Genomic DNA, 19,181 nt, shown 5'->3' with positions numbered 1-19,181 from the left:
AAAGATCAGGCCACTCAAACCCCGTGACTCACTAATGAGGGATGCATATTTTATTAAGTAGTTCAGTTTAAAAAAAAAGATAAAAATCTTTTACTTTCCTGTTTTTTCTCATATTATTTCAGCAGGAGAATAACAAGCCCCCAACGAGCTGCTTTAGATTAAATGAAGCATGTTTTGCTTTTATCATTTATATAAAATGTTTATATCAGACATCTTGGATGGAGTCATTTAAACGCTGTGAGACACGCCCCTGGGAGCGCGAGACACGCCCCTGGGAGCGCGAGCCCCTCCGGACAGAACATGTCCTTCCCTATTGGCTGCTTTCTTTCTTTGATTGGGAGGAAGTGGCTCCTGATTGGCTGCTGTCGGTCTCTCGCCTTTGAAGCATCTGCGACTCGCGCTCCGCCAGCTGTCCTCGCGCACACACGCACGGCTGAGGAGGAAGGTACCGACCGAGGCGCGTCCTGGAATCCGGGAGGAAAAACGGTAAAATGGCCAAATTAAGAATCCAGAAGCGGCAGCAGGTGTTTATTAGAATATCGGACCAGACACGTTTAATTCATGATTGTTGTTTCTTCAAGGACATTAAAACAGTTCACTTCAGCAGCAACCGGATCATTTTGGATCAATTTGTGATAGAAAAAAGCAAAATCCCTCTTCCCGTGCACTATTAGTACATGATTTTAGGAGCATGCTGCATGTCTTCGTTTGCATGGTGGAATTTCGGATGCTCTCCTCCGAAGAGAAAGGCGTCGTTTTGATGCATTAAAGGGGGTAAAATGAAAGACTGCGATGAGAGCTCCAGGGGAGAACTACGTGCGTAGTTTGCGTGTCAAAGGCACTGTGCGTGCGTGTGCTGCGCGCGCGCGATTTGGGCGTTATATAAGTGTGGCTGTCGCTTTTTCGGTTGGACTGTTTTACCACACAGATCGAGTCATGGTAGATGTGATATGATGGTCTGTAGTCTTATTAATACAAACAGGGCTGTGTGTGTGCGTGGGCGCGTGTACGCGTCATGATGGCGTGAGACATGAAGCAATGAGCAGGTGATTTTGAGCCCTTTTATCCGTGGATTGTAGATCTATTCTCATCCCTGCGGGTCAGAAAATCTTCTCAGGTGAGAATTGTGGCGGATGCAGCTCGATGAATTTATAACATCATCATCAGCTGGTGCTGACTTTGTTCCATCTGCATTCGGTTGTAGATGGTTGAAAGGAAGGCCCTGAAATGATAAAGGAGAAAAGACTACAGTCTTGGAATTAATCAGATTTTTAAAAACATGTTAACATATTCATTAGATTAGGATATGAGCAGAATAAGGCATTAGGGATTAATGCCCCGACCACTCCCGCCTGGACCCCAAGTGGCTGCAGTTTCCTGCTGGTTCTGCCGTATTTGTGCAGCGTAGCACAGGAAGTGACTGGAGATCCGGGTCACAACACCTGACATCGCCCATCAGCTGTCATTTATGGCTCATCTCTCTGCTTCATGGCAGCAAATATCTAAATGAGAACAACTACTGTAATTAAAAGGACGTCCAAGGACCCGAGGCTGGGAATAATGAGCAGAATACTCCCTTGATTAACAGACAGTAATTCTCATGGAACATAATCATGTTGCATTCATATTCATACAATTATTGTCAAAGCAACTTATGTTATTTTAGCTCTATTATGTCTGATTAATAGAAACAGAGATGGTAGGCAGAAGGAACGCTCCGTCAAAAGATCTGAATATCTGATGGGCCACAAAAAGGCCTCATCCCGAGTGGTGGCCTAGTTAGTGGCGCAAATGTTCCTGTACTTGTCTGTTTAGGTGTGTAATTTACAAATGGCTTATTCATCCATGGACCTCCGTTTCTTTTCTGTGTGTGTGTGTGTGTGTGTGGTGTGTGTGTGTGTGTGTGTGTTCCATGTCTATTCGTGTCTCCATTTGAATGTAAAGTTGTCTGATGCACATTTGTTCACCATTTATAAATAACTCTGCTGCTGCGTGCACACATGCACACGTGCACACATGCACACATGCACACGTGCACACATGCCGTGCACACAGTTTGTGCCGTCTCTTCATCAAGGCTCCAGGTATTAAGTAAATACACCGATGACACTTGTTGTGATAACAGTGTTGTTTATACAGGTTTTGAAAGGCGGGTGTTCCGAAACCATGATGGCAGGAATGCCGATGGGATCGTTCTCATCATTGATCATTTGGAGATTCAGATCAATTACAGCTCCGTGTGTTCCGCGAATTGATCAGAATAGTGTGTAAATAAACATGACTGCAGTAGGAAATATTCACCTCTCAACATGTGACTTTGTGGAATATATCAGCTGTGTGTGTGTGTGTGTGTGTGTGGTGGTGGTGGGGGGTGCTGGACAGCTGGACACAAAAAAAGACATGTGCAGACAGTCATACAGTAATATTTCAATCAAAGTCTCTCATTTAACCAGTGTCATGAACCACACACACACACACACACACACACACACACACACGGGTGGTGGTCTTTGGAGTTGAGGAAGCTGTCAGACTGTAGTTGCCTGGTGTAGTCACTCAAACTCTCAGGAGATAATTTGGAGGAGTGGTCTCACAGAGAGTGTGTGTGAGAGTGTCACACACACTCTCACACAGTGTGTGTGTGACAATATCATCAGAATATCACAGTCAGGCAACAAATGACCCTGAAGAGAACACATAATATTCATTTAATAAAAGCCTTCCCACACACACAAAGTTCAGGAAAATATAGGTTGTTTGTATATTTGAAGAATGTGTGTGTGTGTAGGATTCTGCACGGATAGCACTCCAGCCCTCATCTCCCAGGAAACCAGTCTTCTTTATTCTGGATGCCAGGCCTTTAGGGCACTGCTTTCCATACTGCACCCCCACCCAGCACCATGTTCACCTCCCTCACTCCCAGCACCATGTTTACCTCCCTCACTCCCAGCACCATGTTTACCTCCCTCACTCCCAGCACCATGTTCACCTCCCTCACTCCCAGCACCATGTTCACCTCCCTCACTCCCAGCACCCTGTTCACCTCCCTCACTCCCAGCACCCTGTTCACCTCCCTCACTCCCAGCACCATGTTCACCTCCCTCACTCCCAGCACCCTGTTCACCTCCCTCACTCCCAGCACCATGTTCACCCCCCTCACTCCACCCTCCGCTCGTCGCCACCTCAGAGTCGTCTCTGTCCCGTCATTTTGGCCGTGCCTCCGGTTTCATGTGCCTTCATATGGTTCTGCTCACCATTTTCCTGTCTTTCTCATCACACTGAGTTGATTCTGGGTGACTGGGAAGCTATTGTATCCTGCCATCAAACACATTGCATAGAGCCATCCAAGCAGAACACACACACACACACACACACAGGAGTGTTTGTAGAGCAACCTCTGCTCATTGCCCCAGTTTTGGATGTGTATTGTCTGACGTGAGAGCTTGGCCAGCTTGTCTGCTAAATCTTTGAGTGATCTGAGAGGCCTTTTAATTCATCTTCTGTTCCTCTGGCAGGAGCAGTTCTGTCAACATGGGGTCAATGCGTATCCTCATCAAAGGAGGGAAGGTGGTCAACGATGACTTCACCCAGGAAGCAGACGTCTACATTGAAAATGGCATCATTCAGCAGGTAGGATACATTTACATGCATAAACCATTGTTAGTAGAAATGGAGTTAGGGTTAGGGTTCCTGTTTACAGGAAGTGAGGAGAAGAGATTTTTGATGTGGTTTCATCAGTGATGTGCTGTTGGCGACTGGCACGTTAGGTTTTGTGATTCATATTTTTGTGATCCTGCTGAAAGGTTGGAAAGGAACTGATGATCCCAGGAGGCGCCAAGGTGATCGATGCATCTGGGAAGCTGGTGTTACCTGGTGGCATCGACACCAGCGTGCACCTGCAGGAGAGTTTCATGAATGCAGCTATTCAGGATGACTTCTACAGTGGAACCAAGGTACACACACGTGCACGCACACACACACACACACACACACACACACACGAGGGTCCTGTTGCTCTTGTTTGCTTGATAGAAATAAATTTTAGGCTGTTTAAGTACTGTACAAATATATATATATAAATGTGTGTGTGCAGTATTCAAAGCTGCTGCTATTGCGGTTTCAGCTTGCACATCAGGTCAAAGGTCAACCTAAGTCTTATATGTGCACGTCACTGCTTGTATTTGCCGTTGCTGCTGCCCATTTTAATATGCTATGGTTGTAGTGCTGGTGCTCAGAGGGTCTTTGGTCCTATAATAACTGATGTGTGCAGTTCTGTCTCCGTATCAGTGACTTTGAGTCTCACTGAAGGAATTCCAGCTGAAGGGTGAGTGGAATTTGGGGGGTGGGGGTTGAATTGTCTGTATAGCAGCGTTATCCCAGCAACCCCCAATGCCGAACCCCTACTCAGTGACCTCGCTACCATGGCAACTAACCCTGGCTCTTAATGTGGAAATTAGAGGGAACAAATGTGTGGTCATGTGACCACAAGCATCTGTGACGACCCTCAGAACTATTCTCCCCTCATCTTTTCACCATGCATGATGGCTTATCCGTGGATATAGAGACTTGGCCGTACATTTTTGTACAAGTCTGAGTAATAATGGCTATGAATTCTTAGTTCTGCCTGTGGAGCCTCTGCAGAGAGGATCAGTGACGACAGAGCTGCCGTGGTCCTCTGCCTGACTCTGACAGCCTCTTCATCCAGTATGATTCAGTCAAAGTTCTGCTTTCAAAGCTGCTGCCTTTAGTAACGAGTTTAGTTGAAGAATGGATATTTCCCTCTGGAATTAATATTAAGGTGGCCTACATTTTCAGGCGTTATCAGAAAAGACAAAATTGCTGCGTTCAAACCAAAAAGTGCTAAAAAGTGTATCAAAAGCTGGACAAATGCAGGTTTGTGCGTGACTTTCTTGTCAGGGGCTTACGTTCACAGCAGGGGTTTGGGCTCAGGATGAAACGGGGGGTCCGCGTGTCATTTGAGCTGTGCTGTCCAGGATCAGCGAAGAACCGAAGGGGAAGGAAAGTTCTGGTTTCGGTGGCGTGGTGAAAGGCCGTATGAAGCTACGGGTGGAACATTGTGACTAAAGACGGTGTATTGAGCTGCTACCTTGGTTTGTCTCCTCTAACACTTGTGACTTTGTTGATATTTGATAATTTCATGTGTTCTTACTTATTAATGAACTGATGACGTCATTAGGATGTTTTACCAGTGTTCCCATCAGATCCAGTGCAATTTCAATCTGGATTTTTGCTCGAAGATGTAAAATGGAGGTTCCAGGGGCCACGCAGTAGACACGGCTGCATGGTAGCTGTTGCCATGGCTACAGAAAAATGTATTTCCTACTAAGGCAAAGTGACTGAAACTCAGTCCCTCCTCCACTAACATTTTATCATGTTCTCTCCATCCCCTTAAACTGTTTCGTTTAGAAAAGGGCTTCTTTCTTTAAAGAACCTATCATGAAATGTTGTAATTTGCATTAATCTACACGATGCCTGTGAGAGGAACATTCCAGTGCATGTTTTTATTTCTGCTTGTATAAACAAGTTAATAGACCAGAAGATGATGAAAAATCACGGGGACAGACGCGCTCAGGGTTACCAGGTCAAACACCATCCATGGGTTTACAATAAATTCCAGTTTGTGTCAGTCTAATCCACTTTTCCTTCCCCTCATGCTCACCTCTGGTCTCCCTTCACCTCCCCAGGCGGCTCTGATGGGCGGCACCACCATGGTTCTGGCTCTGGTTTTACCGGAGCAACATTGCTCCCTGCTGGACGCCTATGAGAAGAGCCGAGCTCTGGCCGACGCCAAGGCCTGCTGTGACTACGCGTTGCACGTCGGGGTCACTTGGTGGGGACCGAAGGTACGAGAACCCTGCAGGGACTGTGGATACATCTAAAATGAGGATCCTTTGGAAATGTGCCACTATCAGCTCTTTATTGGGTCTCTATTTAAGAGGAAAGCAGCAATGTTTGACGACCTAGATTAAACACGACATGAATCAGGTTAACACACATGCTCCGTGAGCACGCATGATTTATTTTATGAGTCAATGTGCATCATTTAGTCACAGCACTCTATCATCTGACCCTTGAGTGTGTAGGATGCTTTAATATTGACCCTCTGGCCTGTGACCATTTCCAATTTCCTCTCTTTCTCAGCCCTTTAACGTACTAGTTTTAATCCACCCGCCACACACAGAACCTCTGCTTCCCTGCTCTGATCAGGTGCATAACGAGATGGAAACCTTAGTGAGGGAGCACGGAGTGAACTCCTTCCAAATGTACATGGCCTACAAAGACATGATGATGCTGAAGGACTCTGAGCTCTACCAGGTGCTGCAGACCTGTAAGGACATCGGCGCCATCGCACGGGTCCATGCAGAGAACGGAGAGCTGGTGGCAGAGGTGCAGACCTACACATGGCCAAATAGCATAGGCATATACCGTAATTGCCCAGTTAAAAGGTGATTCTTTTTTTCTGTTTGCCACTAGAGTCAGAAAGAAGCTCTGGATTTGGGCATCAGTGGACCGGAGGGTATTGAAATCAGCCGACCAGAAGAGGTAGATGTTAGCTTTGTCATAATTCCCTTATTTGGTTTTTGGCACTATTAAGATATTACTGACGCCCTCACGTATGAATGTCTGTTGAGTCGCTCTGATGTTTTATTGTCTGTAGCTGGAGTCTGAGGCCACTCATAGGGCTGTCACCATTGCCAACAGGGTAAGCAGACACAGTGTTTTACTTTAATACCCAATCTGTGCTGCACTAATTGGACTGCAACTGTAATTACAGGCTCGCTGCCCAATATACCTGGTGAATGTGTCCAGTGCGTCTGCTGGAGATATGATTGCTGCTGCTAAGATGCAAGGTGACTTGGACTGGCGAAGGAAAGAACGGTGGCCGGTTCCCGTGGGGGTGATATAAAGGGGTCCTTGTGTTCTGTCTACACAGGGAAGGTGGTACACGCAGAGACCACCGTTGCTCATGCGGTCCTGAATGGATCGCAGTACTACCATCAGGACTGGGCTCACGCTGCGGCTCACGTCATCGCCCCCCCGCTGCGCATCGACCCAGACACACCCGCCTACCTCATGGGTCTGCTTGGCAAGTACGTTCTCATCACAGGAATATCTAGAGGTGAAGAAATAACGGCCCCATGGTCGGCTTACAGACGGTATAATAAAGGTCAAACCGACCCTGTTTTCAGTGACACTCTGAGCGTTGTGGCGTCAGAGCACCGTCCATTCGGAACCAAGCAGAGAGCTTTGGGCAAAGATGATTTCACAAAGATCCCTCACGGAGTGGCCGGAGTCCAGGACAGGATGAGTGTCATCTGGGAACGGGGAGTGGTACGTTTAAGTAAACATGCGCATGCGTTCAGGATGCTCAAGTGGGTTATTTATCTTGTTTATCATGATTCTAAATGATTGGACAGTGTCCAGACTTCTACGCCTCCTTTTATGTTATGATCCCACCTTAATTCTAACACAATGCTTGATTATAGGTTACAGGAAAAATGGACGAGAATCGTTTTGTGGCTGTAACCAGCTCTAATGCTGCGAAGATCTACAACCTTTACCCTCGCAAAGGTCGTATCATCCCTGGCGCAGATGCCGACGTGGTGGTGTGGGACCCAGATGCAACAAGGTGAACGGCTCCGCCATATTCCCATCCTGGCTCTCTGCTGTTTGTCAACCCTTAACTGTTAACCTTTTTCCCATCAACAGGACAATCTCTGTCAGCACTCAGGTGCAGGGCGGAGACTTCAACCTGTACGAGGGGATGCGCTGCCACGGCGTTCCTCTGGTAACCATCAGCCGAGGACGTTTGGTCTGCGAGAACGGCGTGTTCATGTGCGCTGAGGGGTCCGGGAAGTTCTATCCACAGCGCACCTTCCCTGACTTCCTCTACAAGAAGATGGTGCAGAGAGAAAAGGTGTGTTTAAATATCGGGGTTGTTTTTCTCTCCAAAGGTTTTACAGGCAACAGTCTCGTCTCAGGTAAAGACACGAATGCACCACTTAGATGTACAGTGTCTAGTTAGCTGGGACTAGTCTGGTACAGCTAAGATCTGCGTAAGTCAAATCTATCCTTTCTACTTGCAGCTTCGAATGTTAACAGAAAGAATATTGTAACATTGTTACCTGATTTGACCTGGCTGTTCCCCTCAGCGTTCCCCTCTCAGCCCTCCTGTCTGTGTTTCAGACTCAGGCGTATAAAGGGGTTGCTCGGGACCCCTACTCTGGCGATGTGGCCAAGGTGGCCAACGCTATGAAGGAGCTCGGTTTAGGCTCCCTAGATGGAGACACATCCGGCAAAGGACTCAACGCGGCTCGTGTGCAGGTGGGGATCCGGGACCTCCACGAATCCTCCTTCAGCCTCTCAGGTAGTGCTCCGCTCACCTGATAATCATCGGCAACATTGTTTCCATACGGTCCTCCAGATGTGTTCCTGTTTGATTTAGGGTCCCAAGTCGACGACCACATTCCGAAGAGGTCCTCTGCCCGGATCCTGGCCCCACCTGGTGGCCGTTCTAGTGGGATCTGGTAATCACCAGTGTTGGAGCTGAAACCATCTGAAACCTTGTTTTGTACATCCAGAAAACTGCACTGATTTTCATTCACAGATTAAATATCAAGCAGGGAACGTAAATTCAGGACGAGCCCCACTCCTGCTCATCGGTGTGGCAGAGAGACGTTTAAAACTTCCACAGTAATGGACTCTTTTGTGCTAATTGGAATGTTAAATTAAAGAAAGTTTAGGGCTAATTTCGCCAAAATCAGTCAAATCACGTGAAGTTGGCTCATTATCACCCTCCACAAACGAAACTGTGAAAGATCAAAACCAGTACAGTTTTTAATGGTTTTAGCTGAAGTTATGTTGGCCAGAATATTTAATAACAGTAAACCTGGGTTCAGTGAAGTATTATAATGCCCCGTGTAGATCATCGCTTTAGCTCATTTTGTCGCCGCGTGTATCGTTTGTGAGGAGACACCCAGTGTGCTCGGCCTCCTGCTGCACACTGGGTTGGTCAAGTGTTCTTATTCCCAGTGTTTCAACTGTGTGGTGGTGAAATCCAACTGCTCTGAGCACCATGTGATCTTGACAACGCTCTCTAGAGTCGGACTCGGCCTCATCCATTTTCATGTGTTCACTGACTCACTGAAACCTTCCCTCACCTCGGAAACATTCCTGCCTCACCTGTAACACACCTATAGAGTTCGATGCAGTCGTGTGACACACCCCACAGTAGCTATGGTCCCAGTACTGAACCCACTAAGTCAGTTCTGCTGTGAGACTGTGGCGGTGAGCTGGAGGACTCCAAGCAGCTCCCTTAAAGAACGACGACAGGAAGTTCTGTCTCTTAGTATGAAAGCTTTCCATACGAGCAGCGCGTCTTAATGTGAGTCGTCAGGCATTCATCTCACTCTAGAGAGGAGATCAGACAAGGCCAGTAACATCCAGAATATTCAGTCACATGCGAAGGGTTGGTGCAAACACAGGTGAACGTGTCAGCACATCAGTTCGTCTGTGGAAACGAGGCATTTCTGTATTCACTTTAGGAAATTCTGCGGCCCTGCATGGAAAAACAAGGGAAAGAAAAGAAGACGCAGAGTGTATTTCGAAAGTCTATATTTGAAGGAAAATAATGAAAGTTTAATGATTTTTAATGAGTTGAGTCTCCACAGCAGGAAGATTGAGCTGCACAAGCTGAAGAAAACCACTTTCACGTTCATTTCTACCCAGAAATCTTATTTATACATGACCACCTTTTTGTCTGTGAGTTATAAACCTAGGATGTTTGTCGTGTACTCTTTGTTTGAAGAATAAATGTGCCGATGCAATTCCACCCCCATGCCGTGCATGTGGAGCACTACATGAAAACAGTTACATCGCTGCTGAACGCAGCAGATTCACAACAACTGGTGCTGTTATGGGTTGTTTTTTTGTTTCGTTTTTTTACAATTAATTGCATTATTTTATCGTTGGACGGTTTTCTTGTCTCGAAGGCACTGTGAGCGGTCAGTGTGTGTTTATAGACTTGTGTTGGATTGTGAACCTGTTGAATCTGTAAGTGGCTGCTTGTTTCTTAACACTGAAGTAATAGCAAAAAAATAAAAGGCTCAAAGCATATCTTGTATTGATCAATGTCTCCATTTGCCGTTATAATATGGCTTAAAAGTAATTTCATAACGAATGAATTTTGGAGAAACTGTGACCAGTACTGCCTCATTACTGACTATCTGACGATGATTGCTTATTCTGGTTTGGATCCAAGTTGATATTTGATGTTCATTTGGAGATTTTTTTTTTCTTAAACAACTGTGAGCCGTTCTGAGAATAATCTGTAATTTTATGGATTCACAAGTAATCGGCCTCTAAATAAATCTTCCCGATCTAATTTTAAATCTATTAGATACAATCATGTTTCCGAAACCAAATGAGAATTTTTTTTCAGTAGGTGTCCAATATGATCATCTTAAAATATTACAACATAAATGTGTTTTAAAAAAAAAAATCAATCAATCTTCACTGATCCCCCCACCCCTCACTTAAAATTGTTCTTTGGAATCGTCTGTTCCTCACCAGGTGACAGAATCTCAGTAAAAGAATATTTACAAAGATGAAAAGTAGCTCCGGATCCATTTTTTGATGAAAAATTGCTTTATTAACTGTTTTCACTACAGCTGAATATGACTTGAGAATGTGTCATCACGTCTTGGCTTGAAAATGTCAAGGGACACTAATTATTTTAGGTAATAAGTAATTATTATTGACATTAATATTTCATTTTATTATATAAAGCTAATTATCGGGTGAAACATTGCATTTTCATAAAATGACCGCTGAATGTATTTGTGATGGGTTAAAATAATTAAATGGACCTGGCCACTTTTCCCGGCGACTGGTTCGTAATTATTATGCGACACATGACGTCACTTTACGTGCGCCGTAAATGACGCCGTTGTCCGAATACTAACTTTAAACTGAGTACACTACGTAGTTCACTCAATCCATGTCCCCCATGTCGTGATTAGTGAATAGGGAACGAGTGTGTGGTTTCGGAAACAGCTATGGTCTGCGGCGGCGTCTCGGCCGGATGCGCCGTCATGGCTTCCGGCTGAGAGCAGTTTCTCCCCAACTAATGGAGAAACGCGGAAACTGCGCTGCGCATGCGCACCGCTGAACAGCTTAGTCGCGCGGTCTCGCGGAATTTGCTCGGGAGAGAATCTGTGAAAGCAAAAGCCTCATCCGCTATTCCAAAGAAGCTGTCGCACGTCAGTAAGTAGACTTTATTGGGAAAAGAGACATTTTACTGCCAGATCTGCTGATCGAAAGAGGTTTTCTGTTTATCTCGATGATTGACGGTAACAGATTTTCGGTCGCGGGTGATGTCGGTGCGTTTTTATGGAAAAGGCCATCTGACGCAGGTACCGCAGACTAAAGTCCCGTCCCAGTTGACGGGTCCCAGTTGATGTTAAATGGGGAGCCTTTGCACCGAACTGCAAAAACCGGGTTTGCGTAGTTTGTGACATCGAATAGCTGGAATTTAAAAGTGTTTGAGTCTGGTCCCGCAGGCGCATCAGCCGAACTCCCAGTCTGACCAGTGACTTTCACCAGTCACCAAAACCACCCACACGGGTCTCTATGGTTAACAACGAAGTAACTAAGTGCTGATCCTGCGCACTTTCCACGCAGCTTCCAAGCTAAGCTTGTTGCTAATTAATGCGCGTTTCATTTTTTACAGATTTAGGTCTTTTTTTTCTTTACATACTGAGGTATTGCGAGAATATGCCCTCATCACTTTCGGTATGGGACTGTTCACTCCTGCCAATGAGCAAATGTATGCGTATTCCTGAATAAAAGCAGTTTTTCTATCTGCTTATTTCACCGGAACTTCTCAGAAACCCATTCAACCAAGCCAAATAATCACTCTCAATTTGTATCATTTTAACGTGATTTGTTTGTTTCTTTTTGAATTTACAAATGACTTAAAGAGCTGAATGGGTGAACTGCAGTCCAAACACAATTACAGTTAAGAATGAAAATGATTGCTTATTTAACGGGTCACAAATTCAATACTAATAATCTGCCAGTTGCCGGTCCAAGTCCTCTCGTTGCATCCTGTCGTGCTAGACTGAAACATGTAGCTCCTCCAGCCTGCCTACTAAAGCAAGATTATCAACTCCACCTTGGCCATCATCATAACCAAATTAACAAGGCCTTTAATCAGGGATAGATTTGCCTGCAGGGCCTCCTATAGGATGTCTGTTTTTGACAGCACAGTACAATACAGTAAACACTTGTTATTGCTTTTCAGTTGTTTTGTCACGTTACTGCTGATCTCAGCTGCCTTTGTGAACAATGACGTGTTTCATCATGTTGGACCTGGCCTGAAAGGATTAACGCGGCGTTGGAGATTAGTGTCGGAGCGGGTGAACTCGTGCCTCGGTGCCGTGTGGAGAGCCTGGCCGTTAACACTGGTGTCGCTGAACACTTCACGGCCCACACACACCCAGCACAGGTGGAAGGTTTCTTGTCTGAAACACTTGTCTTTTGAACACAGGAGCAAGTCAAGGATCCTTAAATTCTTCCAACATTGTATATTTATGCATATGTATGTGTGTGTGTGTGTGTGTGTGAGAAGCAGGAGGATGGCCTTGAACGTCTTCTCTACCTCTATGACCATAGAGAACCTGAGTCGACATGACATGTTAGCTTGGGTGAACGATTCTCTGCAGCTCACCTACACAAAGATCGAGCAGATGTGTTCAGGTAAACACACGCTCGACTATCTTGGTTTGCTTCGTCCATCTGCTCTTCACCATCCTGCAGCCTGAAAGGGACTTTTGAACTTGTGTTTCTCCGTTCCAGGTACTGCTTACTGCCAGTTCATGGACATGCTGTTTCCAGGATGCATCATGATGAAGAAAGTCAAGTTCAATGCAAAGTTGGAACACGAATACATCCACAATTTCAAGGTCTTACAGTCGTCGTTCAAGAAAATGGACGTAGACAAGGTAAAAGGACCCTCATCTGGCTTGTTAAAATGTCAAATTTGGCTTCACGGAGACTAACTTGATACGCTTCACCCTTTTATCACTGATCCTTCTTCAAAATAAAAGCATTGATGAATTATTTGGGATATTTTAGAGAAACTCCAGGTTCCTCCAGTGATGCACACTTTTCTGGGGGTGAGTGATCACAGAGCTCCTTCTCTCCTTCCTCCATGCTTTTCCCCTCAGATCGTCCCTGTGGAGAGGCTGGTGAAGGGGAAATTTCAAGACAACTTCGAGTTCCTTCAGTGGTTCAAGAAGTTTTTCAATGCCAACTGGGACGGGAAAGATTACGACCCGGTACTGACCCGTCAGGGCCCAGAAACCACGCTGCCTTCATCCCACCCAGGTACAAACACACACCTGAGGTCAGCGTGTGATGTCACAGCCTTCATTTCACTCTGCTCCTCACATCTGTGCATGTTTGTGTTCCACCTTTAGGCTCCCTGAGATCATCTCCATCTCCTACAGCAGTGAAGCCAGTTCCAACCCCCCCGAGACAGAACAGCGCTGCAGCGGCTCGCAGGACCACATCTGTAACCCGCAACGGTGTCGATGCTGAAGTCTTGGTGCTCAGCCAGCAGGTAGCGTTGCCTTATTCACCTTCTTCAGCTTCCATGAGCTGCGGTTCCTCAGGTTCAGCAAGAGCGAATGTTAAACGTTAGCTGGGAGAAAGTCCACCGACAGGTGACGCTTGTTCACTCACGTCCTCCAGTCAATGTTTAAACTGCACGTTTCACTGATATCATGCAGATTTCACATTACAGCATCGTGTCAGGTCCTGGAGATCTGCACGAGCTCTCTAGGTAGCATAAGCCCCACAGCTGTAAACCAGCCGAACGTGACCGGTGATGCTTTTTCTTCTCAGCTGTCGGAGTTGAAGCTGAGTGTGGAGGGGCTGAAAAAGGAGCGAGACTTTTACTTTAGAAAACTCCGAGACATCGAGGTCATTTGCCAGGAGCATGAAAACGACCACCCAGGGATCAGCAGAATCATGGACGTGTTATATGCTACAGAGGTAACCAGCGGCGTGGCTTTGTATTAAAAGTAAATCTAATAAAATGCTAAATTATTTAATGATTACAGGAAGGATTCATACCACCGGATGAAGGGGGTGAAGATGGGGAGCAGGGAGATCACGGGGAGTTCTGAACTCGGCTCTCCGACCATCAGCGTGCGTCACCTCCCCAGACCTCCTCCTTCATCTTTGAAACCCACCTGATGATTGTTTCCCCTTGTATTTTAATTTAACTCTCCCCCTCACTTGAGCTAATCTAACACACTGAGAGCCTGGAGCTAGTAGTGTGCTAACAGTGCCAACTGTCTGGAGAGGCAGGCCACATGCTCTAACATGCACTTTGAAACATACTGTGACTGCTGCTAGTTGGAAGCTTTTAGTTGTGTCCAACTAAGCAATATTTCTTATCCAATTAATTCACTTTATTGTATTTAATTCTCAAATTTCACATCAATAACTGATTGTATGAAGAAGAGGCCAGTAAAAACATTATATTCGGACATTTGTGACACATTTAGATGGCAGACATCAGGTGAAGTGTTGGTGTTGGTGCCCAGTATGGTCTTATTGGTACGTAAGATGGAGTCAGATATTTAGATGTTATTTATTTGTCCTCATTTGCTTTATGCACTATTAGAACACGCAGTTGGGGATGTGTGGGATTTAAAAGTCTTGTGATAAATGTAGCAGGACAAATTAAAATGATTCAAAATGACTGGATGTAGCTTTAAAGACAACAGAAAGATGATTATATGTATACTGTATATATATTTTAGATGCCTTTTAAAGACATTTGTATGAGTTATAAAAGTGGACAGCTGAAGAAAAATGCCTATTTTTCATGCAATGGCAACTTTTGAGTTGTGTGAATGAGCAAAAGGAAACATTGCAAAGGAAAAGTGAGACACAACCAGACAATTGCCTGTGTTTTAGTTCCAGGTTACATCCGCTGTTATTTTCTGTGTGGTGTTGGTTTCTCTGCTCTCCCGGGTGATTGTTGCCTCTGCCTGTCTGCTAGGCACCTGTAGCACCAGCAGCACTCCCAGGACACAAATAAAAGGAAAGCACAAAAACACGCTGCTAGTTTTCCTCTATAAAGGCTGAAGAAGGGTGAGAAAACAAGGCTGCCGTTCTCTCACTCAGAGTTTATGGGTGTTTTATAGTATCGTGTCAGTGCAACTTCCTCAGTGACCTTAGTTCCCTGCACAATATTTAGAGCATGATCATTTCTATGCCCATCCTTTTGTTGCTGCCTTTCTGGTCTCCTGTTGCCGGACGTCCACATCAAGAATTGATTAATATAATGCAGAGAAATAGTGAGACCAGTGCGTAGACCCCTGTGGCGTGCACGCACCAAGGAGCTCAGGCGGGTCGGCGGGTAAAGATGACCCTCCCTGGACCAACTGGAACCTTGATCACCATCACTGTCCTGCTGGCATTTAACAGGAGGTGATCGTGAAAGTGACAATTTTATGTCTAAAACACGAGTGCACAGGTGATTTTAGCCGCTGGGTGCCGCCAAACTAGAGAAAGGTCTAAATGTGTCACTGTTGAAACGTTGAAACGAGGAGGACCATGAGCAGTACAACTCTGAAGATCAAAACGCGCTTCAACAGTGATCTTTCAAAGGTCAAAGGAGCTTTGATTCGACTACATCTTCGAGTACAACTGTTGTAGTTTACTGCAACTGGCATCAATACGACTGTCAGATAACCTCAACCACACCGAGCAACTCCAGAAATCCAATATTCACCAAGGTAGGATATTAAAAATAGACACCTGAGTCTGTTGTGTGTGTGTGTGTGTGTGTGTGTGTGTGTGTGTGTGTGTGTTGAAATGCACTTGCATGTTTTTCATAAATTCATTGCAGTACCACACAATACACAATTTTAAAAATCAAAGAAAAAAAACCATTTTAATCGCTTCCTTCCATGAGAGGTCAGTAAAATGTTAATATGCAGTTTTATATTAATATAGTTTAATTAATATCAGACGTATGATGTCGTGTCTTATTTTAAACAGCCAGCCAGCCAGTAAAGGACGTCTGCAGCGATGCAGAATCCATCAGTTTAATTGAATGTGTCCAACGTAAACGCTGGTTTATCTGAACAGCTTCCAGCACAAGTGGGCGTCTTTTAAACCGACCTACCTGTCCCAAAACAAAGGATTTATCAGCTTTTGAACACACGAAGATCACTTTAATTCTTCCAACAGCGTATATTTATGCATATGTTTATGTGTGTGTGAGAAGCAGGAGGATGGCCTTGAACGTCTTCTCTACCTCTATGACCACAGAGAACCTGAGTCGACATGACATGTTAGCGTGGGTGAACGATACTCTGCAGCTCACCTACACAAAGATCGAGCAGATGTGTTCAGGTAAACACGCTCGACTATCTTGGTTTGCTTCGTCCATCTGCTCTTCACCATCCTGCAGCCTGAAAGGGACTTTTGAACTTGTGTTTCTCCGTTCCAGGTACTGCTTACTGCCAGTTCATGGACATGCTGTTTCCAGGATGCATCATGATGAAGAAAGTCAAGTTCAATGCAAAGTTGGAACACGAATACATCTTCAATTTCAAGATCTTACAGTTGTCGTTCAAGAAAATGGACGTAGACAAGGTAAAAGGACCCTCATCTGGCTTGCTGAAATGTAAAATTTGGCTTCACGGAGACTAACTTGATACGTTTCACCCTTTTATCACTGATCCTTCTTCAAAATAAAAGCATTGATGAATTATTTGGGATATTTTAGAGAAACTCCAGGTTCCTCCAGTGATGCACACTTTTCTGGGGGTGAGTGATCACAGAGCTCCTTCTCTCCTTCCTCCATGCTTTTCCCCTCAGATCGTCCCTGTGGAGAGGCTGGTGAAGGGGAAATTTCAAGACAACTTCGAGTTCCTTCAGTGGTTCAAGAAGTTTTTCGATGCCAACTGGGACGGGAAAGATTACGACCCGGTACTGACCCGTCAGGGCCCGGAAACCACGCTGCCTCCATCCCACCCAGGTACAAACACACACCTGAGGTCAGCGTGTGATGTCACGGCCTTCGTTTCACTCTGCTCCCCTCTTCTGTCGACCACACCTCCACTTGCAGCTCAGGTGAACCCCCGCTCAGGTAAAGGGCTCAGAGTGCACGTGTGTGCACGTGTGGGCTCTTTGCTTCCAGAGTTTTTATTTCTGAGTCAGGAACTAAAACATCAGTTTGTCATGAAGCCTGTTTACATGGAAATGAAGACTAAAATGAGACTAACCACATCCAGCTGAATCACCTTTCAGAAAATAAAAGTTCCTGGTCCCAAATAAACCTTTGGCCCTGGTTTAGTGGTCGTACGTTTCTCTAAGTCGGCTCCAACAATGGAATTATTCACTGAGTTTACACAATGGACTCACGCTGCAGACGGTTCCCCTGAGGCCGAAGCTTGGACCGTCTCTGCAAGCAGCTTAAGGCTGCTGCTTTGGACGTGTTGACTATTTGGCTGTAAGGGTGTGAAACTAGGAGTCACATGATTCCGGCGCACATGTTGGGGGTCAGGAGGGAACACCAGCAGAAGCTACTGACCAGCGACACGTTAGCCCACATCTGTCCAACATCTGTGCATGTTTGCGTTCCACCTTTAGGCTCCCTGAGATCATCTCCATCTCCTACAGCAGTGAAGCCAGTTCCAACCCCCCCGAGACAGAACAGCGCTGCAGCGGCTCGCAGGACCACATCTGTAACCCGCAACGGTGTCGATGCTGAAGTCTTGGTGCTCAGCCAGCAGGTAGCGTTGCCTTATTCACCTTCTTCAGCTTCCATGAGCTGCGGTTCCTCAGGTTCAGCAAGAGCGAATGTTAAACGTTAGCTGGGAGAAAGTCCACCGACAGGTGACGCTTGTTCACTCACGTCCTCCAGTCAATGTTTAAACTGCACGTTTCACTGATATCATGCAGATTTCACATTACAGCATCGTGTCAGGTCCTGGAGATCTGCACGAGCTCTCTCGGTAGCATAAGCCCCACAGCTGTAAACCAGCCGAACGTGACCGGTGATGCTTTTTCTTCTCAGCTGTCGGAGTTGAAGCTGGGTGTGGAGGGGCTGGAAAAGGAGCGAGACTTTTACTTTAGAAAACTCCGAGACATCGAGGTCATTTGCCAGGAGCATGAAAATGACCACCCAGGGATCAGCAGAATCATTGAAGTGTTATATGCTACAGAGGTAGGTAAATAACACTGAATTATTCAATAGTTACACCATGTAGTGACAAGAAATCTATCTTATTATACCTTGTATAAGATCACATTAAATGTAACATTTAAAAAAAGATTAATATATTTTACATTAAATATTTTATTTTATAATAAAATCATTTGATTATCCATGTCAAAGATTGTTCCTCTTAGACAAATATCAAACTGCATAAGCTTTTTTCAAGGATAAATTAACTCTGAAAACACACAAAACGGCATTTTATAGGTATAATGAGCCATGTCGAGTAGTGAGTCTGGTGTTTTCAGTCCTCATTTCACTGACCTCCACCTTCTCCAGGATGGATTCGCACCACCAGAAGATAGTGAAGATGAGGAGCAGGGAGACCACTGGGAGAGCTAAGAATCACAGCTCTGTCCATCAGCACGCTGCCTGTGACGCTCATTTATTTATGTTCTGTGTGTACTGTGATTAGCAGTTTTAAAGCTTTTAAAATCTTTGATCCTTTGGTCAAAGGAGCTTTGATTCGAGCTGCAAACTCTGTTACAACGAATTACAGCTGTGCAATCAGTTAACGTCACCACTCAGAAACTACAGAGATCCAATATTCAAGGTAGAATACTGAAAATAAGACACCTGAATCTGTGTGCCTCTGCATGAAATGGTGTGCGTGTGTCCGTGTGTGTGTGTGTGTGTGTGTGTGTGTGTGTGTGTGTGTGGGGGGGGGGGGGGTAGTACTCTGTGTCTGTGAGTTAAACTTTCGTCACCCCGAACATACAAATAAAAGGAAACCACAAAATCTATCCCCATATAACGCCTGACATAAATATGTATCATATGTTTTAATAATTCGAGAACGGAAGTTCGTCACACGGACCACTTGGAGACATTTAAAGACACAACGAAAGAACGG

The 19,181-nt window shown here is 45.3% G+C and overlaps 3 protein-coding genes across 7 annotated transcripts; all 3 read left to right on the top strand.

Moving 5' to 3' along the window:
• The first annotated feature begins 336 nt into the window (after nt 1-336).
• LOC130516297 (dihydropyrimidinase-related protein 5-like) lies at nt 337-10,137 on the top strand. The gene is made up of 14 exons (XM_057017291.1): nt 337-486; nt 3,516-3,630; nt 3,804-3,953; nt 5,706-5,864; nt 6,229-6,408; nt 6,496-6,564; nt 6,680-6,724; nt 6,797-6,872; nt 6,956-7,112; nt 7,212-7,353; nt 7,509-7,651; nt 7,732-7,939; nt 8,209-8,389; nt 8,468-10,137. Exons 2-14 carry the CDS (start codon nt 3,532-3,534, stop codon nt 8,551-8,553), a joined length of 1,695 nt encoding a protein of 564 aa, XP_056873271.1. The 5' UTR covers nt 337-486; nt 3,516-3,531; the 3' UTR covers nt 8,554-10,137.
• A 999-nt stretch (nt 10,138-11,136) lies between these two features.
• LOC130516316 (microtubule-associated protein RP/EB family member 3-like) lies at nt 11,137-15,154 on the top strand. 5 transcript variants are annotated; one of them, XM_057017343.1, is made up of 8 exons: nt 11,137-11,286; nt 12,326-12,529; nt 12,656-12,780; nt 12,880-13,025; nt 13,251-13,410; nt 13,503-13,645; nt 13,930-14,079; nt 14,148-15,154. In XM_057017343.1, exons 3-8 carry the CDS (start codon nt 12,660-12,662, stop codon nt 14,211-14,213), a joined length of 786 nt encoding a protein of 261 aa, XP_056873323.1. In that variant the 5' UTR covers nt 11,137-11,286; nt 12,326-12,529; nt 12,656-12,659; the 3' UTR covers nt 14,214-15,154. The 5 variants fall into 5 exon arrangements, with proteins under 5 accessions (XP_056873323.1, XP_056873320.1, XP_056873322.1 ...); XM_057017340.1 differs by having other exon boundaries at nt 12,653-12,780; XM_057017342.1 differs by having other exon boundaries at nt 12,650-12,780.
• A 1,176-nt stretch (nt 15,155-16,330) lies between these two features.
• LOC130516319 (microtubule-associated protein RP/EB family member 3-like) lies at nt 16,331-19,078 on the top strand. Its single transcript, XM_057017346.1, has 6 exons — nt 16,331-16,458; nt 16,556-16,701; nt 16,927-17,086; nt 17,701-17,843; nt 18,128-18,277; nt 18,608-19,078. Exons 1-6 carry the CDS (start codon nt 16,338-16,340, stop codon nt 18,668-18,670), a joined length of 783 nt encoding a protein of 260 aa, XP_056873326.1. The 5' UTR covers nt 16,331-16,337; the 3' UTR covers nt 18,671-19,078.
• The last annotated feature ends 103 nt before the right edge of the window (nt 19,079-19,181 follow it).

This window comes from Takifugu flavidus, chromosome 19, assembly GCF_003711565.1.
Source record: "Takifugu flavidus isolate HTHZ2018 chromosome 19, ASM371156v2, whole genome shotgun sequence".
NCBI lineage: Eukaryota > Metazoa > Chordata > Actinopteri > Tetraodontiformes > Tetraodontidae > Takifugu > Takifugu flavidus.
This window is presented reverse-complemented; position numbering and strand designations above follow the sequence as displayed.

Coding starts and splice junctions, on each gene's coding strand:
- LOC130516319 (XM_057017346.1), top strand. CDS start 16,338: ATGGCCTTGAACGTCTTCTCTACCTCTATGACCACAGAGAACCTGAGT. Junction 17,087..17,700: donor GCTGCCTCCATCCCACCCAG/GTACAAACACAC, acceptor TTCCACCTTTAG/GCTCCCTGAGATCATCTCCA. Junction 17,844..18,127: donor TCTTGGTGCTCAGCCAGCAG/GTAGCGTTGCCT, acceptor TTTTCTTCTCAG/CTGTCGGAGTTGAAGCTGGG.
- LOC130516316 (XM_057017343.1), top strand. CDS start 12,660: ATGGCCTTGAACGTCTTCTCTACCTCTATGACCATAGAGAACCTGAGT. Junction 13,411..13,502: donor GCTGCCTTCATCCCACCCAG/GTACAAACACAC, acceptor TTCCACCTTTAG/GCTCCCTGAGATCATCTCCA. Junction 13,646..13,929: donor TCTTGGTGCTCAGCCAGCAG/GTAGCGTTGCCT, acceptor TTTTCTTCTCAG/CTGTCGGAGTTGAAGCTGAG.
- LOC130516297 (XM_057017291.1), top strand. CDS start 3,532: ATGGGGTCAATGCGTATCCTCATCAAAGGAGGGAAGGTGGTCAACGAT. Junction 3,954..5,705: donor ACTTCTACAGTGGAACCAAG/GTACACACACGT, acceptor TCACCTCCCCAG/GCGGCTCTGATGGGCGGCAC. Junction 6,873..6,955: donor TGCTGCTGCTAAGATGCAAG/GTGACTTGGACT, acceptor CTGTCTACACAG/GGAAGGTGGTACACGCAGAG.